This window comes from Mesocricetus auratus, unplaced genomic scaffold, assembly GCF_017639785.1.
Source record: "Mesocricetus auratus isolate SY011 unplaced genomic scaffold, BCM_Maur_2.0 Super-Scaffold_4256, whole genome shotgun sequence".
NCBI lineage: Eukaryota > Metazoa > Chordata > Mammalia > Rodentia > Cricetidae > Mesocricetus > Mesocricetus auratus.
In genome coordinates this window covers 56,191,338-56,216,889 of record NW_024429182.1, presented here as the reverse complement: position 1 = coordinate 56,216,889, position 25,552 = coordinate 56,191,338, and the positions used below count along the sequence as shown (strand labels likewise).

General features: G+C 48.3%; 1 protein-coding gene across 5 annotated transcripts; it reads left to right on the top strand.

Moving 5' to 3' along the window:
• Nucleotides 1-157: 157 nt before the first annotated feature.
• On the top strand, nt 158-21,150 carry Dhcr7 (7-dehydrocholesterol reductase). 5 transcript variants are annotated; one of them, XM_013115420.3, is made up of 10 exons: nt 204-295; nt 3,947-4,059; nt 5,606-5,713; nt 8,144-8,353; nt 9,440-9,662; nt 11,556-11,646; nt 12,319-12,532; nt 14,202-14,406; nt 16,285-16,416; nt 19,802-21,150. In XM_013115420.3, exons 4-10 carry the CDS (start codon nt 8,268-8,270, stop codon nt 20,264-20,266), a joined length of 1,416 nt encoding a protein of 471 aa, XP_012970874.1. In that variant the 5' UTR covers nt 204-295; nt 3,947-4,059; nt 5,606-5,713; nt 8,144-8,267; the 3' UTR covers nt 20,267-21,150. The 5 variants fall into 5 exon arrangements, with proteins under 5 accessions (XP_012970869.1, XP_012970874.1, XP_040606778.1 ...); XM_040750844.1 differs by lacking the exon at nt 5,606-5,713 and having other exon boundaries at nt 8,262-8,353; XM_013115414.3 differs by lacking the exon at nt 5,606-5,713.
• The last annotated feature ends 4,402 nt before the right edge of the window (nt 21,151-25,552 follow it).

The following is a 25,552-nucleotide window of genomic DNA, read 5'->3' as shown; positions in this document are numbered from 1 at the left end:
ATGGTGGAGTGCATATTTACATCCTTTCTCCCACCAAGCTGCGTCCGACCCGAAACCCTGGGGGGCGTGGGCGGGGCGGGGCCGGCTCTGATGTCAATCTCAAGCCCGCCGCCTCTGACTGGCGGGCACGGTGGGCTCCGAGTCAGCTCACCGCCTTGACCAATCGTAGGGCGCGGATCGCAAAATCCACTCCCAATTGGTCGTCCGTGAAATACGTCACATGGGGCGGAGCTTCAGGCGGACACTTGGGCCTCCGCAGCAGATCGCGGGTCAACTTTCTGGACCCCACGAGCAGGTGAGGTTCTGTGTTCACTGACCAGGACAGAGTGCGGGAATGGGACCATGCGCACAGACGAGGCACGGGGTGGGGGTGGGGGTCGTCGAGTATGCAGGAGAGAGGGCCGTATGTACAGTTGGGGGGAGCGAGTATTCAGGAAAGGAGGTGATGTGTGAGATGGGAGACTGTGCTTGTGATCCGAATGTGTTTGTCGATTAGGGCATGTTCACTTGCACAGGTTTTGGGGAGATTGGGGAATAAATGTGCAGGCTTGGGGGCGTGTGCGCAGGTGAGGGGACCAGTGTGCAGATCAGAGACATGTGCACAGGAGAGGGGGCTGTGTGCTGATGTGTGTGTGCTTGGGGAAGGGGACTATGGGCCCAGCGGCGGCGGGCATGAGGGGTTGCTTGCTCAGGTGAATCTTCGAGCAAGCACGGAGGTGGAGTTTGCTCAGCTTAGCTGGGACCTATGGGTAGGAGAGGCAAGCATCTCCTGTGAGATGAATAGCCAGCTCCCTGGGGGACCTGTGAATGTGCTCAGCTGTAGAGGGGTAAGTGTAGACACACCCCTTGGCCCATGCTCCTATCCCAGGGTACATTCAGTTTGGTGGGTAGGATTTGAATGATTCTATTTAATCTCCAAGGAGACAGATGGATTGCCTGCTGGCATGAGGGTCCTGGGAGACTCTAGGCATATCTGGCCTCCCCAGACTGTGGAGAGTCCCCCATCTCCCTAATTTAGGTCGAGACGGTTATCAGGGGGAAGAATTGAAACAACAGAACATTTTAAGTTTTGAGCTACTGCTGACAGAATCTTCTGAAAGTGCTTCTTAAAACAAAACAAAGTCAGTAGCCAGTGGCCATAGTGGGTCTGCGTGTCAGAAAGAGGTGCACTGAGTAGGGTACAGTAAAGCCACACCGCCAAAGAATTGGATAAAAAACAGCTTTTGGACAGAAAGGTGGGACAACAGATGTGTGTAAATGATCATCTGTGGAACAGTCTGGGAGGGTATTGAGGCCTGGAATGGACTTGAGTGAGGAGAAAACAGTTTCACATCTGATGTGTATTTTGGAACTTTTGAAAAGCAGAGAGCCTGGAGCTTTGGTTAGAACCAGAAATGATTCCAAAGAATCAGGGTGTCAGGTCATTTCTTTTCTTGTTGGACTCATGCTTATTTCTGGGGGCTTCAGGAACTGCAGTTCCTCTACAGGGACCTCAAGCTTTCAAGACAAGTCAGACCAGAGTTCTGCAGCTTTGGGTCACTCTAGAAGCCAGCCTCATTTGATCTGGGGAAAGCAATGGGACACAGTAGACTCACAGATGCCATTTAACCACAGAAGCTTGTATGATAGAAAAGGAGAGGAAAACCCAACGTGCCCCCATATGTAATGCTCCTGGAGGACCCAAGTGGAACCCTTTGTCTTCTGGGTCCTTCCATGATATGGGAGGGACTGGCACTGCTGACACCTGCAGAGCCAGCTCTTTGCAGCACTGAGTGCCAGAGCATCTGATTTCTCAGGTAATTGTCAACGGGTATGATATAACTTTTAGTGTCTGTACAAGGCACTGCAGGACGGTCTTGCATCTATCTGCCCGCTGCCACCGCCCCAAGTATTTCCCAGGACAAATTCTTGTTGGTAGATTCAGGTGGACATGCTTCTCACTGTGCTCCCATTTCCTGGATTTCCTACCTTTCTATCTTAAAATCCAACACCATACTAGGGGTTAACAAATCTCCAGATTGGACACCCCATTGCTTCTGGAAAATTCCAGCAACATAGATGACTCCCTACATGGAAAGTCACTGGAATCTGATATGCTAAGTTAGCCATGTCATCATTACTTGACAGCTTCCCAGTGTGCCAAAAGTGGAGTGCCAGACCCAGCTTTGTCTCTTAGGTCATGTTAGCACTTGGCATGTTTCCCTACCTTCTTCCCCAGTGTATGAAGTAGGTGGATGTAACATTGCTCATTCGACTCTTGGTGGATGCTGAGTGGATGGTAGCTGCTGGTGACAGGCTGTGTCATCCCGTGACAGCCCCAGTGACAGCTCCTCTAGCTATACCTTTCTGCTGCCCCTTCAGGATGTAGAATGACTGAGATGTGGCCACTAGGGTCTGGTGATGTCTTATACCTTCCAATACGAGATCTGGAAGGCTCCCCTTCCCCCAGCATTGCCCTTGTGAGTGCTCTCACTGCCTCAAGACCACCCATAAGCCAGACCGTCAGCTCACATGAGCCTGTGGGAGGCGAGTCTGGGCACCTAAGGCTCTAATGTACAGCTGGCTACTGCCATGACATACCCCTGCAGCCCATCCCTCCCCTAATTTCTGACCTGCAGAAACCATGAGAGATGCGGAAAGGTTTGTTTTGCTTTGCCTTGTCCTGACTCAGTATCACAAGTTTGTGCTTTCTGCTAATGTAGTTGCTGTCTGCTGACCTTCACACATGCTCCCTTCCACAGAATAAATAAATAATAATAATTAAAACTGGTGGTATACACCTATAACTCTAGTGCTTAGGAGGTGAAGGCTGAAAAGTCAGAAATTCAAGGTCATTCTTGGCTATATAGCAAGCTCAAGGCTACATGACCATCCAGAACAAAGGGCCTGTCACCTCTCAAGGCCACAGTGTTTTGCTCTCAGAACCAACCATTCTAGGAGCAGTAGTTTCCTTTACGGTTGTTTCCAACTCAGACATTGGCTCCCCACATGGCTCCTCCTCTCAGATCTGTGGCTTGTAGAGGTTCATTGTGAGCACTTTTTGCTTTTCTCCTCCTGAAGTATCATTGAAATCATCCCACTGCCTTAGGTGTGGTAGATGTTTTTCCAGTTACTGTGTGGCCAGGCTACAGATGGTATCTTAGTGTGTCCCTTGACTGTCTCTTGCCTTTGGCTGATGTTTATTCAGCTGAAGAAAACCTTTGGCTTTCTTGACCTGAGTCATATTATTATTATTATTATTATTATTATTATTATTATTATTTGTTGTCGTTGCTCTGCTGGACCAGAACTCATTATATAGATCAGTAAGACCTGCAACTCAGAGAGATCTGTCTGCTTTGCCTCCTAAGTGCTGGGATTAAAGATGAGCATCACCATGCCTGGTCCATCGGTTTCGTTTAACACGTGGGACACCAGTGAACCTTCTTCATCTGTCCTTTATAATGATGACCAACACAAATCCTTGGGGACATAGACTTACATGCTATGGGATACTCAATAAGTCCTCGATTCTCTTGCATTCCCATAAAGACTGGTTCCCAGTTCAGGTTGTTTTGTGAGCATCTCAGTGGCTTCTAGTGTGTTCCATGGGGACGTGCCAGCTGCAGGGTAAGGGATGGCACCAGGGAGTGCCACAATGGTTTTACATGTGCAGGTGCAGCTGTTAGCATGCTAGGATAATCTGTTAACATCTGTGGCCTGCCTGTGCTGGGTCCAGCACCTCCGAGCCTCTATGAAAATGTCCACCCACCCCAGTGCAGCCCACCATGCTCCTTGCTGTCATGACTGCCATCCCTAGATGGACTCTCTTGAGTGCTGAGTGACAAGCCCTGAGCTTGTCCCCTGCTTGATATCAGCAGTGGCCTTGATATATGCAGTGTGGATCCTTTCCTGCCTTTGACCTTGGCATTTCATCTCTCTGGTGACTTTGTGGCCTCTGTGGCAGGGTGTTGCTCAGTATATGGACCTTGGGGGACTTCTGAGCCTGGACATATCTAGAGCCACTTCTAAGAAAGACGACTTCATTCTGTTGTGAACTCTCTGGCCCAGAGGTCAAAGGTGAGTATGATGCTCACAGTACCTGTGAGCATGGGCAGTGGCAGGGACAAACTTTTAAAAACTGAAGAAAGGGCGGGAAAGGTGGCTACATGGTAAACAGTACGGGTTGCTCTCTCAGAGGAACTGGGTTTGATGCACAGCACCTATATGGTGACTCAAACCAACTGTAATGCCCTACAGTTCTAGGGAACCTGGCATTCTCTTCAGCTCTCCGTGAATACTGCATGCATGTGGTATACAGACATATATGCAGGCAAAATCCCCATACACATAAGATAAAAATAAAATCTCCAAAAAACAACCCCAAAAGAAGAAAACAGTACAGCAGTCACGTGTCAGTTGTTCTGTAAGGCTCAGGAGTGGAAGGGGATTCCTTCTACCCTTGGTCCCTCTACCCAGATGCCCTGCACAAGCTGTACTTTTTTCATAGAATTTGGTACCTGTGTCAGAGGTTTGACCAGATACATGACTTTCAAATACATTTAAAATATTTACTTTGAATTTTTTCAGTCTCATGTAGATCAAGATGGACTTGAACATTCTGTGTAGTTTAGGATGGTCTTGAACTCCTAATCCTCCTGCCTCTATCTCCCACGTGCTGGGATTACAGATGTGCATTACCTGGCCCAGCTTATGTGGTGTTGGGGATTTGTGCATGCTGAGTTCTACCAACTCTACCAACTGAGCCACAGCACCAGTCCCACTATTTTAATCACATTTTATTTACCTGTTTTAGAGGGCAGTGGACGCCATAGTGCATAGTTGGTTCTCCCTCTACCACTGGGTCCCAGGGATTGCACTCAGGCTGTCAGCCCCAGCAGTAAGCACCTCTACCCACTGAACCATCTTGTCAACCCTTTGTTTTTTTTTTTTCCATCCTAGAAGATGCATGTTATTGCTAGGTGTGGTGGATCACAGCAACTGGGAGGCTGAGACAGAACAATTGCTGTGAGTTCTAGACCAGTCTAGGCTGCAGAGTAAGACCCTGTCTCCAAAAAACTAGAAAGATGTGCACTCAGAGGGCAACATTCCTTATCATCTTTAGTGTTTAGGTCTGAAGTTCTTTCCTCTTTGGCTCTCGCAATTTTCTAGCATGTTAGATTATCAGAAAGTAAATGTTGGTGCCAAGCTTTATATCCTTGGGGCTTATCTGTGAGTCAGGGAAAGAAAAATGCTAGTTCCCTCCTGGAGGGTGTGTGGGCACGTGGCCCTGGGTTTACTATGATTAATGTAGGCACCAGAGATGGAGGAGATAGGGGCACCATTGGCTGCTGCGTGGGACTACAAATGGGGCCATAAGTTATGTGTGCTTCGTGTGCTGCTGGGTAAGAAACAATGCAGCAGCTTCCAGGGTGGGCTGTCAACGGCAGGCAGGCTGGCATCTCCAGGCAGCACAGGTTCTGAGGCCAGAATTGCTGGAGAGCAAAGACTTCTTAGCGTCAGATCTCTCCCTCTCCCCCTTTCCTTTTTCTGTGTCTACTTTGTACGTGTGCACCCCCACCCCCCCGCTTGTGGAGTTTCTCAGTGGCTCTCTGTTTTCTTCAAGGCAGGAGGCAGTCTTTCCATTAAACCCGGAGCTCTTATAAGAGCTAGTGTCACTGGATGCAGCTTGCTCTGGGGACCCTGTCTCTGCTTTCTGAGGCTGGAATTACAGGTGAGCTGCTATGCTTACCTGGCATTTATGTGGGTCACAGAGATCCAAACTCCGTTCTTTGGGCTTCTGAGCAAGCAAGTGCTCTAACCTCAGCATCCTCTCCCCAGCCAGAGGCAATTCTCTATCTCTACATCGAGTCTACAGATTTAAGCAGGGAGAGCATGCACCGTGATAGGACAGAAGGGCCTGGCTGTGTTGTGCTCCACTCTTCCTGCAGAAGCTTCCCAGTTGGAAGCTGCTGCAGCTCTCACATTGTGTGACAAAATGCCTTTCACCATGGAAAATTTTGACATGAGTGTGGATTTTTAGAACAGTGGTTTATTCTCTCACTAAACAAATCAAGGTGTCAAAATGTTTTTGTTTTTGTTGTTTTTTTTTAAGTTAGTCCTAGGAGCTAAGAAAATAGCTCACTGGGTAAGACAGCTTGCTGCTGTGCAAATGTGAGGAACAGGTTTCAAAGCCCCAACACTCACAGAAAAGTCTGGAATGGATGCATGTGTATCCATATTCAGACTTTCTTTTAGGCCACCAACCAGCTCCCAAATCATGACATGGAAACTTACTAGTTATGAATGCTCAGCCTTATATTATGCTTGTTTCACTAGCTCTTATAACTTAAATTAATGTTTCTCTTCATCTACGTTTTGCCTTGGGGCTTTTACCTTCCATTCTGTATGTCTGGCTGGCTGGTGGCTGACTAGCCCAGGACGTCTCCGTTCCTCCCTCCTCTCCTCCTTCTCTTCTCTCTATCTTATACAGCCTAGATTTCTCCTATTTATTCTCTTTGTCCTCTAGTCCTGCCTATCCTTTCTCTGCCTAGCTATTGGCTGTTCAGCTCTTTATTAGGTCAGTCAGGTCCATCAGGCAGGCAAGGAGAAACAGCAACACCTCTTTACATAATTAAACAAATGCAGCATAAGCAAATGTAGCATACCTTTACATAGTTAAAGTAATATTCTACAACACATGTACCTATAATCCCATCATTGGGGATGGAGACATGTGGATCCAGGAGCTTGCTGGCCAGCCAGCCTAGCTGAAATGGCAAGCCTTGGAAGAGTGATACTGTGGGACTCTGAAATCCTTCTCTGACCACAGCAGTTCCTTACTGTATCCTACATCTTTTTGTCCTCTTAGCTACTTTTTTTGTTTTCATCTGTATGTGCTTATCTCTAAGGAATTTGCTTTGACCTTTCCAGGGTTTGTACTGGAACTCACTATGTTGGCTAGGTTGGACTCATTAAAGATATGGGATTAAAGAGAGCTGCCACCAAGTCCAGGAAGGAACAGAATTCTAATCAAGAAAAAAAATGTTCTAGAATTTTCCATTTACTGTCTCTGTCATTCAGTTGACTTTTAAGACATCAAAGCCTACTGTGCTCCCCTTTATGTTCTTTTTATTTCATTTAAAAATTATTTTGTGTGCATGTGTGTATGTGTATGGGTGACCGTGTGCCAATGAGTATGTTAGTGGAAGTCAGAAGACAACTTTGGGAGTTGATTTTCCTCTGCCACATAGTTAGTTCTGGAGATCAAACTCAGGTAGTCGGATTTGGTGACAGACATCCTAATCTGCTGAGCCATCCTGCCAGCCCTGCTATGGCTCTTAATCCTGGTTTCTCTGATAGCTTTTGTGAGTGTGTATTTGTGATGTGCAAATATGTGTGCACATGTGCACGTGGAGGCCACAGGAGGTCAACGTTGGGAGTTCTCCTTCCTGGCTCTCCACCTTAGCTTTTGAGATGGCATCTGTTGCTGAACTGGTAGTTCTGAACTAGCTTGCCTGCTGAGAGCCCCAGGGGCCCTCTTGTCTCTGCTTCCTTGCTAGCACAGGGATTGCAAGGCCAGTACTGCTGCTGATCCTGCACTTTTTTTTTTAACGTGGGTGCTGGGGACTGACCTCAGGTCCTCATATACTGGAGGCCTTATCTATAAAGTGCCTCCCCCCCCCTTCTGTTCTTGGCCCTGGTGGTGGAGGGATGAAAAGAGAGCTGGCTGCCTCCTACTGGAGGGAGATGGACACTGCACATGAACACAGGCAAAACATGCCTGCACTTTGGACAAAGTTATTCAGAAATTAGAGGAACAGGTTACCTACAGGGAAGCCACTTGCCATTATCTGGTCACAGTCTACTGAGAAGTGGGCGTTTCACACTAGTGTCGAACAAGAACACCTATAAAGATGCTCGGAGCAGAGGAAGTAATGAGTGCTACCGGGAAGACTGAGAACCATATTCAAAGACTGTAAAGATCCCTGGGGTCTGGTGGAGCAGGGATACGCAGGCAGAGCTAGCCCTTGCATAGGAAGGACATCTGCCAAAGCTGGGAAAGGAATTAACGAGCAAGGTCAGAAGTGAGAAGGCCTGGTTGGAGGGAGTGCAGGCCCAGGAAGGAGCCTAAAACACCCTTTCTCCCCCTCCCCCACCCCAGAATCTGGTGTGGGTGATCAGGTGCTGAGAAACTATAAAAGACGCCTGTTGCAGTCAGCACTCAAGTCCTGGTGAGGTCTGGCTTTCTGGGAGAGTCTGAAGCCCTCTTCGTCTAACAGGACCTGATGGCTTCAAAATCCCAGCACAACACCCCCAAAACCAAGAGTCCCAATGGCAAGGCTGAATCTCAAGGACAATGGGGCCGCGCCTGGTAAGGAGCTCATATGTTTTACTAACTAGAGGGTGAACTGGGATCTGAAGGGTTTCAGTCTCAGGGATGTTATGGACTTAGAAAAAAACTTCATCATTTTATTTAAAGGCAAATGAAAGGTAAACTGTTTCCATTCTACAAAGTAAAGAATTGGAAAGAAAGCCCTATAAACCCTTTTGGGTAGATTATCCCTTGTCTTAAATGCTTGGGACTGGAAATAGTCTCATGCCTGACATTTTTTCCTTGTATATTGAGCTATCTGTGTGTATATCCTGAGATAGCATAGGAGAAGGGACTCATAAGCACCCCATGCTCATGGCCTGAAGGTAATTTGCTGAGCTGTTTTCAGCATGCCTATGTTTTAAATGCAACTTATTACCTGATCTCAGGTGTGTGACTTTGATCTACCTTACCCTGCCAGGACTCTAGGTATTTCAGATAACCTAGGGGTCATCTGGAACCCTACCACCTAGGTAGGGGCCCTGTGTTGGTGTCATGGTGCTCTCTCTGCCATTGAGCAATCTGAGTAGCTTGTGTGTTACTCTTTGGCTAAGGACTGGGGAAGCTACTTACCTTGAGGCTTGTAAACAGCCCTCTGTACTCATGCCTGGGCTTTTTGTTGATGGCCACAGATAGGACACCTTCTGGTGATGACACGTGAGCAGCAAGAATGACCTGCCTTGGCTGGAGGGTTTGCTGAATGAATACCCTTTCCCACCAGGTTCTGAGTGGTGCGAAGGAGAGTCCCACATATATGAAGACACCTTGGAGACCGCCATGTGGCCCAAGGGGATTAGAGGGCATGTCAGAGACCCTTGTGTGGCTCAAAGGATAGAAACGAATCTCAGAGGGATGGAAGGGTGTCTTAGGTACACTACCATGAGGTCTGAGGGACAAAAGGGAATCTCAGAGTCCCCACATAGGGCCCAAGGGATGGGAGGGACATTTCCATGTGAGGTTCAAGGCCTGGGAGGGTGTCTTAGAAACCCCCATTATGGGATCTAAAGGACAGAAGGAAGTCTGCAAGTCCCCGAGGGACTTGAGAACAGGAGGCTTCATGGTGACCACTCTTTGTCCTTCTCTCAGGGAAGTGGACTGGTTCTCCCTGGCCAGCGTCATTTTTCTGCTGCTCTTTGCACCATTCATTGTATATTACTTCATCATGGCATGTGACCAGTACAGTTGCTCGCTGACCACCCCCATAGTGGAGATAGTCACCGGCCGTGCTAGTCTGGCAGACATCTGGGCCAAGACACCACCTGTGACAGCTAAAGCTGCCCAACTGTACACCTTGTGGGTCAGCTTACAGGTCAGTCCTGCCTTGGAGCTGGGGTGCAGTGGATGGGAAACATGTTCTGCTGCCAGGGTCTTGTTTGAGATGCAGGCTTCTAATTCAGTGTGATGCTTACTTCCCAGAATGCAGCAGTACCTAGAGACAGATACAGAGCAGGAAGCATCTGTGTGTCACATTGTATCCATCATGGTTTCTAGCACCTGGCTATAGCTCAACTGCTGCCCTACTAGGCTCAGTGAACAAGTCTGTATGGGAGGGCATAGGCTGGCCTAGGGAGAACCTACTATACATAGCTGGAATCTCTCACAGTAGCCTCTGGAAAGAGATGTTTTAGACTCTTGGTAAAACCACGGCTACTGCTCCCACAGGTTGCCAGTTCTGGTCAAGGATGTCTTTGTCTGTGATGCAGCTTCTCTGCCCTAAACTAGGAAGTCACTGAGTCACAGGGCAGGAGCAGCCTTCACAGGTTGGGTGTTGGGCAGGGTGTGTTGTTAAGTCTACACCCAGGACAGGATTGTTAGGGAACCACATGGGACTCAGGTTAACTTGCTTTTCCCAGGCAGAATTTTATATTGAGACTTGTCTCTCCCAGGGTCCAAGCTTTTGTGTTCTAGGGTCTCCCTGCTTTTGATTCCACTGGTCCTTTGGGTGAGAAGGATAGCATGAGCCATAGTAGTCAAAACAGAGAAACATCCCAGCTGTCCAGTAGAGGACAGGATAAATGAAGTGGTCTGCCCATAAATCGAATACTACTGTAGACAGTAATGAGCTCTGATATAGGCCACTCTTTAGACCGGTGTTGGAAATGGCTGCCAAGTGAAGACACTAAGTCTAGTCCTGATGATTGCAGTTATGTGAACTATCTAGACCCTATTAACCACCTGTCAAGATTGGTGGTTACCAGGGATTACGGGAGAAGAACGAGAAGCAATTGACAATGGGAACAGGGTTTCCCTTTTTTTAAAAAAGAAAAAAAACCATTAAAAAAAGATTTCTTTATTTTGCTGGGTGGTAGCAAATGACTTTAATCTTAGTACTCAGGAGGAAGAGTGAGTTCTAGGATAGCCAGGGCTACACAGAGAAAAACCTGTCTAAAAAAGCATTAAAAAAAAAGCAAGAAAAAGAAGCCGAAAAGATTTATTTTATGTGTATGGGTGTTTTTCCTACATGTATGCATGTACACCGTGCTTTCAGTGCCCAGTGGAGGACAAAGAGTACAGCATAGGATCCCCTAGAGCTGGGATTATAGACATTTGTGAGCCGCCATGTGGGTGCTGTGCCGGGATGTGAACCTAGGTCTTCTGAATGAGCAATCAGTGTTCTTAACAGCCAAGTTGTTTCTCTCCCACCCTAGGGTTCTCTTTGGGAGTGTTCTAAAATCAGACCGTAGTGATAGTTGCCAGGTCTTGTGAACCTGTTACATGATTCTAAACCTATTACATGCTACTAAAAGGGTAGATTTCATGGGGTGTGGATCAAATCTCAGTGTTTTTTGTTTATTTGTTTGTTTGTTTTATTTTTGGATTTTTGAGACAGGTTTTCTCAGTGGCTTTGGAGGCTGTCCTGGAACTCACTCTGTAGACCAGTCTGGTCTCGAACTTGCAGAGATCTACCTACCTCTGCCTCCCTAGTGCTGGGATTAAAGGCGTGCATCACCACTGCCTGGCAAATCTCAGTGTTTTTAAATGACCTGGGAAAGGGTTAGGAGGACACATGTGTTTAGCTTGGGAGGTTACAAGGCTACGGCCAGGAGTAGGATTTTTCACATTCAATGGGAAGCCTGCTTAGCTCCTGGCCCATTAAGCTCAGTGTCTTATGTTCATATCTGTCCATTTAAACCAGGACAGATCAAATCACACATCTATCCCCTGCAGGCTGCCAGTCTTTCTGACTAAAATTCTGTTTCAGGTGCTTCTTTACTCCTGGCTTCCTGACTTCTGCCACAGATTTTTGCCAGGCTATGTGGGAGGTGTCCAAGAAGGTGCCATAACTCCAGCAGGTAACCTTTGCCTCTGAGTTGGTAGGTGTCTTGCCCTGGTCACCCCTTGTCCCTGGTTCGGAGAGCTGCTCCCCGATACTGTGTCTCAGATAAGAACTAGTTTAGTTTGAAAGTTGTCCACCAGACATCCATGTCATTATAGACAGGAATGCAATCCCTGACTCTGCTGTCCTCCAGTCCCACTGCTTCATAGCAGTGTGACAAGCCCAACCCTACCACTAACCAATGAGTCATTTCCAAGAACCCTCAAGGAGCCCAGCTACCCAGTGTTAATGGCATAGGTTGGAATCCTGCCTATTTCTCTAGCAGAGAGCTCTCAGAGAGGCACTGCAGCAAACAAAAATGGAGCCTGGGAGAACATAGGGTTGGACTTGCCCTACCTGCCACTTGATTGACCTTGCTAACACCTCACATACCTAAAGAGCATGAGAAACAACTTGTAGAGGTCCCCCACTCTGGCTTTGGTAGGACCAGCCACTTTCTCACCATGTGAGGGGTGCCACTGGATTGAAAGCCTGGGTATGCAAAAAAAAAAACCCTTCTGGAATGGTACCTAGAGGCTCTAGGCAGTGGTCTACAGAAACAGAAGCCAAGGAGCAGGTAGAACATGAGGCAGGTTCACAGCCAGGCCATGTGATCCAACAAGAGTGCTGTTTGCTTCTCCTTCTGCAGGGGTTGTAAACAAGTATGAGGTGAATGGGCTGCAAGCCTGGCTCATTACTCACTGCCTCTGGTTTTTGAATGCTTACCTCCTATCCTGGTTCTCCCCCACCATCATTTTTGACAACTGGATCCCACTGCTGTGGTGTGCCAACATTCTGGGCTATGCCGTGTCCACATTCGCAATGATCAAGAGCTACCTGTTCCCCACCAATGCTGAAGATTGGTAAGTTCCTTGGTGGTTGCTCAAACCTAGAATGGATGGTGGATACCTCCACCCAAGTTGAGAAGCCCTAAGAAGTGAGTTCTGGGATCATCTTTTCGGAAATCTAGGTTTTCTTGCTTTAGAAGCAACCAAAGCTGCCACGGGAGCAGCTAAACCAGAAGAACAACTTATGGCTGCAGCAGAGGTAGATCATTGCCTCTTTCTTTGGATTATCTCTTGTGAAACAGCCTTAGCCTTAGAAAAGAACCTTGTTATATTTACCATGGATGTTTCAGAGGAGCGCTCTGCTTGCTTGAAGCATGGAAACTTTGGGTTAGAGGGCAACCATCCAGTTCTATCCCATCTACCTACCCATCCATAGACTCATCTGCCCATCTCTCCATCCACCCCCACCTACCCACTTACTATCTATTTACTCATCCATCTATCCACACACCCACTTATCTATCCATCTACCCACCTATCACCCATATACCCTATCTACCCATCTATCCATTCATTAACCTACCTACTAACCCATCCATTCATCCATCCACCCACCCACCATACACCCATTCATATATCTATTTATCCATCTACCTACCCTCTTATCTACCCATATACCCACCCATCTACTTACCCATCTATCTGTCTGCTCTTCTACCCACCCACCAATCCACCCACCCACCCATCCACCCATCCACCCATCCATCCATCCATCCATCCATCCATCCATCCATCCATCCATCCAACCATCAACAGATATTTGGTGAGATCTTCTGGAGTTCTTACTTTTGTCTAGGGATCCAGATGAAAACTGAACATCTCTTCCTTAGCTGATGGTTTTGGTGTTGGGGAACCAGCCTCAGATGAGGATCCTGTGTGACTTGTGTTTCCCTGTGCTGCAGGTTACTGCTGTACTGCCTTTTATGACTCCTGGAGCTATCGCTGCTTTTGCAGATGTGATATTTTAGTTCTCTTTCTGCTTAGCCTGACTGTGGGCAGTAGACATGCGAACCTGATGTCCTAGCTGGCAACAATCCCTGTGCATGCATAGTAGGCTGTACCTAGGAAGGGTCTTCACCCAGATTACCTCAGCCCCATTCTGGAATAAGGGATCTGATGTGGGACCAGGTGACCAAGACCACTGAACTTAAGGAGCAGGGAGAAAAATGGGCCCTGGAGCTTAGGGTGTGAGCACCAGACACTTGCTACTTAATCCTGTGTTCTGTGTTTCTGCTGTGCATAGTGCACTCTGAGTGAGAGCAAATGCAGATGTGGGGCTAAGGGCAGGGCTGCCATGTTTTCCCTCTAGTGGACACTTTGTGGTCACAGCCGTACCAACGCTGCCTCCTTCACTTGCCAGCACCTAAACATTGGTGCTCACGAAGCTGAGTGAGCCACATGCAGCAAGATACGCTGTTGATTAAATGTGTCTTTAGAGGGCGGGGTTATGGCTCGGGGCTTAAGGGCACTGACTGCTCTTGCAGAGGACATGGGTTTGATTCCCAGCACTCAAGTGACAGCTCACAACTGTCTAACTCCAGTTCCAGGGGATCCCAAGCCCTCTTCTGGTCTCTGAGGACACTGTACACTTATGGTGCACAGATAAGCATTCAGGTAAAACACTCATACACATTAAGTAAATCTAAAACACATTTTTAATGTGTCTTTTGTTGATGTTTTTAAGCAAATTCACAGGAAATTTCTTCTACAACTATATGATGGGCATTGAGTTCAACCCCCGTATTGGAAAGTGGTTTGACTTCAAGCTGTTCTTCAATGGACGCCCAGGGATTGTAGCCTGGACCCTCATCAACTTGTCCTTTGCTGCCAAGCAACAGGAGCTTTATGGTCATGTGACCAACTCCATGATTTTGGTCAATGTCCTGCAGGTAACTTTGTGTTCTTGCAGTCAGGGAGGGTGGGGCGTCTCACCTGTTGGACTCTGGGAGAGTTCTCAGTATGCCATGTCTTCAGAGCTGGTTCAGGCCACAGTGAGCACATGCTGAGAATCTACTGTTGCATAGATGCTTCTGCCACTGTGCTAGCCCCAGGAGGGACAAGGGAGACACCATGCAGTCTGGCCTGGCCCAGTTGGACGCCCTTAGGGACTGCACTAAGATAGGATCTGAGAGTACATGGGCTTTGGTTAACCAGCAAGAGAAGGGAGACCACAAGCATGCTCCAGGCCACAAGTAGTGGCCCGTGTAGTCCACATAGTGGGGGAAGTTAAGACACTGAGGAAGGGCTTCTGCCTGGAGCATCAAGAACTAGGGAGCTTGTGGCCAGGTGGGCCCTTTTGGGGGTTCCCATCCACTCCTGAGCAGTTACTCAGGAGGCTATAGCAGGAGGATTGTACGGAGTTCAAGGCTGCCTGAACCAGGGGTAAGACCCTATTTCAAGAACAACGAGACTATGGAGATGGCTCTGTGGTTAAAGCATGAAGGCCAAGGTTAGGATCCTAGAACTGGATGGATGTGGTGGTCCCTGTAATTCCAGCCTCAGAAGACAGAGGCAGGGGATTCCCAGAGCAGGCTGACTATTGAGACTAGCCATACCAGTGAGCTCTGGGTTTGATTGAGAGACCTCACCTCTGTGGATAAGATGGAGTGCTTCAACCTTTGACCTACACACACACACACACACACACACACACACACACACACACACACACAGGCACATTTACCCACATATATAATGCCCACACACATGTACCACATATACATATGTGCAAAAAGAAAAAAAAAGTAATGATAAAAAAAAGTAGTGAAAAAAATACCCAGAGGTGTTGAGGTATGGCCAGATCTGGTTTGTCCAGCAGGGCTGCAGAGTGCCAGGTGAGAGTAATTGCAGAGGAGGAAGAGGCCATAGGTACAGCTCAGCTAGGCTGACTGCTGGGGTGGGACCAGATTAGATAAGGTAAGTCCCTGCCTCCCACCGGCTCTGGTCAGTTGGACCTGTGGACCTGAGGAGTGGGTTATATGGCTAGGACCATGGCCTCTTGGGAGGGCCTTCTCTGTGGTTCTCCATGAAGCTCCTCCCATGCTGGAGCAGAGATGGATGCAGAAGATACCTACTTTTCCATAGAGCACTGGCATCTGGGCTCCTCAGGCCTGCTTCCTGTCACTGCCAAGGCTCAGAAAGCTGGGGCTGTGTGTGGGTGTTGTCTGCAAATCCCAGTATGTCTGTGTGAGGTGCCATTTCCCCTTTATAAGGGGTTGGCTAGGGCAAGATGCTCTGACACTGTTGCTTATGCAACTGTGACTAACACACTTAGCATCTAGTGATGAGTCTGGAGTTTATGGAAGTCTCTCTCTGTGTCCTAGCCATAGCCACAGCTTATGGCCTCATGTTTCCTTGAGGTGGGAAGTGACAGCAGGATCCTTGGGTTTTGCCCATCTCTTTGGATGGATCTCAGTCTCAAAGGAGACTTACATGTGTCATGGTTCTGAGGGGCAGCTGACAGGGGCCAAAGCTGGGATACTCAGCCTGTGGATGTTTTTGTTGGTGTCTACCACTCAAAGCCAACTTCCCAGGGACAGTCCATGAGCCTCTCCATCCTGAGTCACCTCTGCTCTGAGCTCCACATCTTATGTCACCCATGGGAGCCATAGCTGGGAGCCCTTCCTGCTGATGGACAGTGGTCCCTCCACCCCATTGATTATTCCTAGCCCCACAGTCACTTAATCAAGTTACTTAACAGTATCCCAACTGCCCATCCCTCCCTTGCATGGGACTGTGGTAGTAACAGTGGTGGCTGTGTCTTGCAGGCCATCTACGTGTTAGACTTCTTCTGGAATGAAACCTGGTACCTGAAGACCATTGACATCTGCCATGACCACTTTGGGTGGTACCTGGGCTGGGGTGACTGCGTGTGGCTGCCCTACCTCTACACGCTGCAGGTGAGGAGCCAGGGTGGTGGGAAAGGATGACCAGCTTTGTGGGCATTGGCTGTGTGGTCTTCAGTTGCTCCTGGCTGACCGTGAGCAGAAGACACACATGCTGAGCTTGCCAAGGTGTTAATCCCTGGGGCTCACTGGAACAGTGTCTTCTCCCATGAGGGGAAAGTTTACCCTTGACCCATCTGGTTCCCACTTTACCCACTCTGCACTGAAAGTACCAAAAGTAGAAAGCATGCTTAACACATCTGGCCTACCAACTGTAGCTCAGCCTTGTACACACATGGCCACAGCTAGGCAAAGTTATCTCACATAAGGCTTGGAGGACTGCTGAGAACTGTACAGAAATTGAGCAGCAGATGGTGTGGAATGGCTTTTGAACCATGTTAGGCTGATCCACTGTAGCCAGCTGTAGTTGGTCTGGGAGGACCTGGGATTGCATCTATGTGAGCATATCCCTAGTCATCCCTGTAGTCAGGGCAGAACCCCCAACTTAACCAGGCAGAATGGAGCCATCAGGGTGGCCAGCAGTGACTCAAGCTGGGCCGTGTGTCTTAATCCCACCCTTTGGATATGTTGGTACCTATGGTAGCAGTGCACCTATTTGTCAGAGCCTGGAAGGAGTTCAGAGCAGACCAAAAGGCTGTCGTTGGCCTCTTCAGGTGGGAATTGGTGATGTGGGCCTCTGGCAGCTGATTGCATAGCTGATGCTGACGGCCTGTGGAAGTGGTCTGGCTACCTATGCGAGGGTGCTGGGAAAGCAGTTGTTCCCAGCAAAGGGGAAAGACTTGAACAGGTGTCAGCCCCAGACTTACACTAACTATAGGTCCTTATAAGCCATGAGCAGCTCCCATGGTCAGCGTTTGCACTGATTGGGCACCTGTTCATGGGTGGCCTCATTGTATCTGCAGTGCCAGTATGTGAACTGATGACAGAGACCACACTTACACAAGTCTTTCTCTCTAGCAGGCCTTGTTTCAGTCTCAGGTTATAGCAGGTTCTGTGTAAAGCCAAACTTGCATTGGAAGTATTTTTCAAAAAACTTGCTGGACACTCATATCATCCCAGCTCTTGGAAGGTTGAGGTAGGAAGATCAAGAGTTCAAAGTCGCCCTCAGCAACATAGTGAGTTCAAGGCCAGCTTGGCCTATATAAGACTAACTCAAAACATAAAACAAACAAACAAACAAAACCCTGTCAGACAGGTGGTGGTGGCACACACCTTTAATCCCAGCACTCGGAAGGCAGAGGCATGTGGATCAATATGAGTTTGAGACCAGCCTGGCCCACAAGAGCTAGTTCCAGGACAGGCTCCAAAGCTACACAGAGAAACCCTGTCTCGAAAAACCAAAAAACCAAAAACAAAAACAAAAAAATTGTGCTGAGCGAATATAGGGTTTTTCTGTGTCAGTATTTCCTAATAATGTGGTGTAACAATCCTTTGTTCAGCATTTAACGTTTTTTTTTTTTTTGTTTGTTTTGTTTTGTTTTAAAGGCAGGGTTTCTCTGTGTAGCCTTGGCTGTCCTGGAACCTACTCTGTAGACCAGGTTAGCCTTGAACTCACAGAGGTCTGCCTGGCCAGCATTTATATTTTAATAGGCTTTACATAGGCAATTACACATCTCTATTATATAGTATATTGGAGATAATTAGGCATCTCCTTCTGGAGATGATTTCAGGTTTATAGGAGAATGTGCACAGGTTATAGACAAACACTACACTCTCTTGTTCTTTTGTTATTTTAGGTTTATTTTTTCATTATCAGTGTGTGTGGTATGTGTGTGTGCCCATGAGTGCAGGTGCCCGCAGGGTCCAGAAGGGGGCACTAGACCCCTGGAGCTGGAGTTCCAGGCAGTTGTGAGCTGCTCCACATGGGTGATAGGAACTAAATCTAAGTCCTTTGCAACCGCTGAGCCATCTCCCCAGCCCTGTTTTTGTTATTTTGAGGTAGTCTTGCTATGTAGCCCTGGCTGGCTGTCACCATGAAGTGAAGCTGGCCTTTAGCTATGATCCTCCTGCCTCAGCCTGACTGTTGGGATTATGGGTGAGAACTACCACATCTGTCTATATACCGGTCTCACATGGAGGGATTGAGCACCATGGATTTAGGTATCCATGGGGACATCCTGAAACCCAGCCTTTGTGTTCTGAGACACAGCCGTGTGGCTATGAGATATGTGTACACTGATACATTCTTCATTCTGTATCTGGGGTATCTCAAGGTGCAGAATAAACAGGAGTCAGGGTGATGATGGGGCCTGGTAAGTCCCAAACTTTTAGTAGGAGACTGGAAGCCCAGAGAGGGCTGCTGTTGCAGTTCAAGATAGAAGGCTGCCTACTGGCAGTATCCCCTTTTCCCAAGGGACGTTGGTCTTAGTGTATTAAATGAGGTCCACCCACATTGTGGGTGTTCATATGCTTATTTAAATGTTAATATCATCTGGAGAGATAACCTCAGGGGTTAAGAATATGTGCTGTACCATCAGGAGAACCAAACCCAGAGAACAAACTGGGAGCCTCATGCATACCTGTAACCCTAGGGCAGAGACAGCAGGATGACCGAGACTGCTCAGCTTCTGGTCTAGCCAAGAAAACTTGAGCCGTAGGTTCAGGGAGAGACCCAGCCTCAAAGGAACAGAGGAAGACACTAGACACTTTCTTCTGATTGCTTCATGTGTGCTTGGGTGCATATACATGCATGCACAAATAAACAAACAAATCAATAAATAGATAAATGTTAGTCTCATTCCCACAGCTTGTGGTTGACCAGATATGTGTACGGTCTACCTAAGTTGATAAATAAAATCAATTGTCATCACGATATATTCAGATTATCTTATGTGTCATGTAGTTTACTTTTATAAATAGTATGTGATTTACCAGCTCCAACCAATGGATGATGTAAACATGGTTGTCTTCATAACACATAGAATGCAGCAGCTGCAGAACCCAGTCAGTCAAGTGATCAGAAAGCAGCACACCCTGTAATCAGGGTGGGTATTCGGGGGCTGGGAGTATTCAACCTGATTTCCTCCTCTTTTCCCCTTCCTCTCTGTCCGTCTGCTTGCCGAATCCCTGGAGTTGAACCTTGCACACGCTAAGCAGCTGCTCTGTCACTGAGCCACATCTTGTGCCCTCTCTTACTTATTTTGAAATGAGTTGAGGTTTCAACTGTCCAAGCAGGTCATGAACTTGCAGTCCTTCTGCCTCATCCCCCTGAATCCTGGGATTACAAATGAAGACTGGCCTTATGTATCTTACTTAACAGAAAAGCAAATTGGTGTGATGTGCCTGGGCCAGGGTCTACCCTCCTCAGTCCACGCTGCTGCCCACTGCGCTCCATGATGGGCTGCCCTTTACCTTTCTCCTCTTACCTTCTCTCCCACAGGGCCTGTACTTGGTATACCACCCTGTGCAGCTCTCCACTCCCAACGCTGTGGGCATCCTGCTGCTTGGCCTGGTGGGTTACTATATCTTCCGAATGGCCAACCATCAGAAGGACCTGTTCCGCAGGACAGATGGGCGTTGCCTTATCTGGGGCAAGAAGCCCAAGGCCATCGAGTGCTCCTACACATCAGCTGATGGGCAGAAACACCACAGCAAGCTGTTGGTGTCGGGCTTCTGGGGTGTGGCCCGCCACTTGAACTATACTGGTGACCTGATGGGCAGCCTAGCCTACTGCCTGGCTTGTGGTGGCAGCCACCTCCTCCCCTACTTCTACATCATCTACATGACCATCCTGCTCATCCACCGCTGCCTTCGTGATGAACACCGTTGTGCCAACAAGTATGGCCGCGACTGGGAGCGCTACACGGCCGCAGTGCCCTACCGCCTGCTGCCTGGAATCTTCTGAGGACCATCCTGGGAGGCATAGGGAGGCTTTATTGAGTATGTGGAGTTGGATGCATGAAGGCTGGCATCCCTGCTTCCCCCTGCAGGGGTATCAATTTGCTCCTCCTGAGAATGGAGACTCAATAGTATCTGGCTGGTGGCAGCTGAAAGATGAGTTCACACTGACCACCCTGAGCAGACTGACTGTTTTTTCTCTATTCAGTATCCTGAGGGCCCAGGACCTTGGCTCTTTCATGTCTGTCTGTGTTGGGAACCCATGATCTTTGCTGCCCAGATGGCTTAGGCTTACCATAGGTCTCCCAGCATTGGGCCATCTTGTTAAACTGAAGACAATGTGGGATCTAAGGATTTTGATTATGCTACCCTTCCCCCTCCTGCTCTGCCATGATGGGCTGGGCTCCTGGGTCATTTTTGTCTGTAGGCATGTACAGTGTTGATCAGCAGAGGGGTTAGAGACCATTGCAGTAGGAAGGCTTTCTGTTTAGGTTCTTGTTGTTTCTTATTCTTACCCCAAGAATGCCAGGCAGTGGACTGGGATATCCAGGGACACTGCCTACTTCCTAGTCCCTTGCTAATCTGTTAAAGTCTTTGTGGCATGACAGGATCCACCAACAGCTCAGCCACCTGCCCTCTTCTGGAAGGTGCTTCTAGTTCATCCCAAGGTACTTAGTTCAGGGTAAACAGATTTGGCTTAGACAACCCAGAAGGTGTCAGCAGCCAGTGGCCTCAACCACACCTTCTCCAATGGGAGTTCTAGTGGTGGGGAGGGAACCCGTTTTCATTAGGGACACTGGCCTCCAAAACTCAGGGTATTCTGTAAAACTAGATAGGATCCTCTTAACCTTGCGGATAATTCTTTGTAATAAATCTGCCTTTTTAAATGTGTCACACTGTGCTGTCTCCTGAATGGGCCTGACCAGGTCCAAGGTTTGGGGTGGGAGTATTATTATGTGGCATAGGATGGAACATCAGGAAGTATCAGAGCCAGTGCATAGGGTACTATCAAAGCTTCATGCCTTATTGGGCATTGGGGTCACCTGTGCCCCAACCCTCTGTGATCTCCCATCAGTCCAGAATTTTGCTGGGTCATTTGCTTGTTAGAGGTGAAGAGTCCATTTCATTTACCAATGACAGGAAGCCAGTATGGTTACCTGCCCCAGACAAATAGAGAAGCCACACAGCTGGGCCTGGACTTTTGTTTCTGGAGAAGTGGAGGTGAATGAGAGGTGAGTGGTGCCCACAGCCTGGGCACAGCTGGTCTGTTTCTGGTTAGAGCTGGCTGAACATTGACAGCTCCTGGAGAGAGAGCTTAGTATTCCCCTGGCCTGCCTGAGAATGTGGACACAGGGGTTTCAGGCATCTCCATTGGCCACACATCGGCACCTTCATGTCTCCCTTGAACAAAGTCCTCAGGAGGCTGGGATGTGGTGGCTGTAAACTTAGATACCAAGTCCCACTGTTCATGTGTGAACTCTGTCTCTGCCTTCTGAAGGCTGTAAAGTCTTGACCTCACCCTCTCATGGCCTTAGCCTCCTCATTTGTGTGTGCTGAAGGTCAGAGTTCAGTCTTCCTGTATTGATGGAGAAAGACTTTCAAGCTTGTGTGATAGGGTCAGTAGTGCTTGTCAATGGCCTGTGGTTCTAATTTGTTTTAGCCTATTTGGTGCTTGGTGCCCTCACATCTGGTGCTCGGTGACTGCTGCTTCCAGAGCTCTTTCTATGGTGGACCTATCTGTCTTGCCCATTCTGTCATCCTCTCTCTCTGGAGTGAAGATGAGTAAGTCACAGAGCCCAGTACCATAGACCGTGTTAGCCTCTGCCACTCACCAGCTATAGTTCTCAGTGAAGCCTCAAACCAGGCTTTTTGTGGTACTCCCAAGGTGGGGCTAGATGAACTGTGCTCTGGGCAGAACAACCCTAACAGTCTCCTCACACCCATCAGGCATCAGACAGACCTAGATCGATTTAGTGTTAGAAACCATGGGCACATTAAGAGTGGCTAGAGGGGTCTTTGTCCTGTGTCCCTTGAGATAACAGGACCCTGTTGGCTCCAGCAACAAGGACAAGACACCTCCAAACCTGTTTTCCAACCCACCCTCAGAACACAACTTCACAGCAGTGTAACACACCCATGTTCGTGGTAGAGCCCTTGGTTACTCGGACCTTCTGTGACAACATTGGGTGACTGCCGAATGAGTCTGTGGGGTGGGAGCATTGAAGCAATTTGCCCTGAAAAATGTGCCCGGCAAGTAGCTGAGACAAGGTTTAAAGATAGGTGTCTTCATTCCAGCCCCACTACAAGTGACAGGCCAGGGGATCTGGGGCAGAGTGCATGGAGTCCTTGCACACAGAATCATTATTTTGAGATCTTCCCACAGTTTTTGCTTTTTCCTTTTCCTGAAAAGGTAAAGTCTTCCACGTATTTCAGGTTGGCCCAGAACACGTGGTAATCCTTTTGCCTCAGCCCTAAGTCCTGGGGTTACAGACGTTTATTCCCATGCTTGCCTGGCTTCTGGATTGGAAATGTTTTAAAAAGTTTGTATGGGTACTTTACCCGTATGTATGTGTCTTAGGGTTTCTATTTCTGTGAAGAGACACCGTGACCACAGCATCTCTTATGAGGAAATCATTTAATTGGGGTGACTCATTTACAGTTTCAGAGATTCAGTCCATTATCATCCTGCATGGTGGCATGCAGGCAGATGTGGTGCTGGAGCTGAGAGTGCCACATCTTACAGGCAACAGGAAGTCAACTGAGACACTGGGAAGTATCCTGAGTATAGGAAACCTCAAAGCCCACCCCACAGTGACACACTTCCTCCAACCAGGCCGTGCTCACTCTGTCAAAGCCATACTTCCTAATAGTGCTGCTCCCTATGAGACTATGGGGGCCAATTACGTTCAAACTATGTAAGAGCACGGAGTGAATGTCTGGTGCCTAGAGACCAGAAGAAGTAGCTGGGGCTGGAGAGATGGCTCAGAGGTTAAGAGCACTGACTGCTCTTCCTGGGGTCCTGAGTTCAACTCCCAGCAACCACATGGTGGCTCACAACCACCTATAATGAGATCTGGTGCCCTCTGCTGGCCTGCAGGCATACATGCAGGCAGAACACTGTATACATAATAAATAAATAAATCTTAAAAAAAAAAAGAAGTAGCTGGATCCCCTGAAAATGGACTTAGAGATGGTTGTAAGCTGCCATATTCGTGCTGGGAATTGAACTCCAGCCTTTTGGAATAGGGGGCCAAAGCTCTTAACCACTGAGCTATTTCGTCAGCCCCTGGTTTAATATTTTTAAAAGAATTGCATTTGAGGCCTGGGGAGATGGCTCAGTTGGTAAAGTGCTTGCTATGCAACCATGAAGATGGTGTTTGATTTTCAGAACCCATATAAAAAAGTGGGGTGTGGTGGTGTGAGCTGGTAATCCACTGGGGAGACAAGACAAGTGAGTTGATGGGGCGTGCCGGCTGGCCAGCCTAGATGAGTTGGTGAACTCCAGGTTCAGTGGGTAAAGTGCCTCCTATATAAGCTTAAGGACCTGAGTCCTCATCCACAAAAAGCCAGATCTGAACATCCATAGTCCCAGGTTCATGTCAAAATGGCCAGAAGCTTATGGACAGACAGCAGGGAACCCTGTCTCAAACAAGGACCAATACCCAAGATTGCTTCACACACAGACCCCTCCCTGCCCTGAACAAAAAGGATGATTTAAGCCATACACTGAGGCCCATTGTTCCTGCCCTTAGAGGCTCGGGAATGGAAGGCTCTATCTAGTCTCTTCCACAAACCACGGATGTCAGTTATCAGAAAGCTGTCTTGCTCCTGGCTTTGCTTGGAGTAATTTTGTTTACTGAGAGGCCCAGGCCTCTGCCTTCCCAGGCAGACAAGCAGGTGTGAACCAAAAGTCACAGATGCCACATCTAGGGCACCAAGATCATCTGTCGTCAGTGCCTTCCAACTCCCCCATCTTCAGATTTTCTTGCCATGGTTCTGTTTTGCAACCATGCTACCTGGCTCCAGCACCTTGGCTGAGAACTCTCCCAAGTTCTGGGCCAGGAGCCAGGAACCAGGAAGAAACTTTGAGAAACTGGGAAGCCCTTATCTCAATCCTACTCCCACGGCCAGTGGAGGATAATCAGACTGAAGTTTCTAGAACTTTGGTCCCGGTGACAAGCCTCTCCTCTCAGAGGGCCTTCCCAAGTCTCCTTGCTCTGGACTCTTCTGCAGCAACCTCTAAGATGGTATCTCTGAAGGGGTCTCCACCCAGAACAGCACTGACTATAGCAACACAGACTATAGTAACACCAAATGGAAGTCCATCTTCCAGATCTGCATGGAGGTCATGGTACTCCAGCCTGAGGCCTCTGGGAGCCACCCCCATATCCCTAGGACACTCAGCAGATGGGGCAGAGGCCTCCCACCCTTAGCCACACCAATGTGCCAAACATGAAGCAGGCTCCTGTTGGGGCTTCAGATGAGATGGCAACGGCCAAGGGCCACCTTCCATAGCCCCACAAGGCATCTTAGGCTGGGAGAACACAGCTCAGTGCTTCTGGACTCCCTGACTTCAGAAATGGTGTGATACACGGCAAGGTTATCAGGGGTGTTTGGACTGCTACATTGGAATGTGATTCAAAGGCAGAGGGAAGAGATAGCTTGTCCTAGCAATGGCTTTGTGACTCACGAACCATAGTCTGGAAAGTTCCATTGAAAAGCCTTTCATTTGTCCCCATCTGTTTCCCTGCCTTGGCTTCTAGTTATCTAGCAACTGTATCTACCCAGCCAACAGGTTCTGGCTGTGTGTCTGTGGCCTCTCTCAACTAGAACCTTGGATAGGATCCACTGCAGGCATTGTCACATGGGACTGTAAGAAATAATGGTGTTTTCCAAAGGGCCTTGAGCCACCTCAGGTCCAGTAAAAAATGAATAAAATCTCTGGACCCCAAAGCTAGTCCATTGTAGGCCCTTGTGTCCATTTCCTGACTTACCAAGGCAATGGCAAAGGGCCTCTGAGGAAGCTCAGTTTCAAGTCCCAGTTCCCATCATTTTTGTTTTGTTTTGTTATTTTGTGAGACAGGATATCACAAAGCCCAGGCTTGCTATGTAGCTCCTGCCTCTACCATCCAAGTGCTGGAATGAAGGTACAAGTACTCAGCACCATGCTGGTTTATGTGGTTCTCATGCTGGAACCCAGGGCCTCAGCATGCTAAGCAAGCACTCTAAGTTACACTGGCTGGCCACACCCTTCTGGAATGCTGTGTGTGGAGCATCAACTCCATCACGCGGT

What these genes read in the sequence shown, in the direction of transcription:
- Dhcr7 (XM_040750828.1), top strand. Translation starts at nt 221, where the DNA reads ATGGGGCGGAGCTTCAGGCGGACACTTGGGCCTCCGCAGCAGATCGCG. An exon ending in TTTCTGGACCCCACGAGCAG is followed by an intron (nt 296 to 8,261) that starts GTGAGGTTCTGT and finishes TTCGTCTAACAG; the next exon opens with GACCTGATGGCTTCAAAATC. An exon ending in CCCACCAATGCTGAAGATTG is followed by an intron (nt 12,533 to 14,201) that starts GTAAGTTCCTTG and finishes GATGTTTTTAAG; the next exon opens with CAAATTCACAGGAAATTTCT.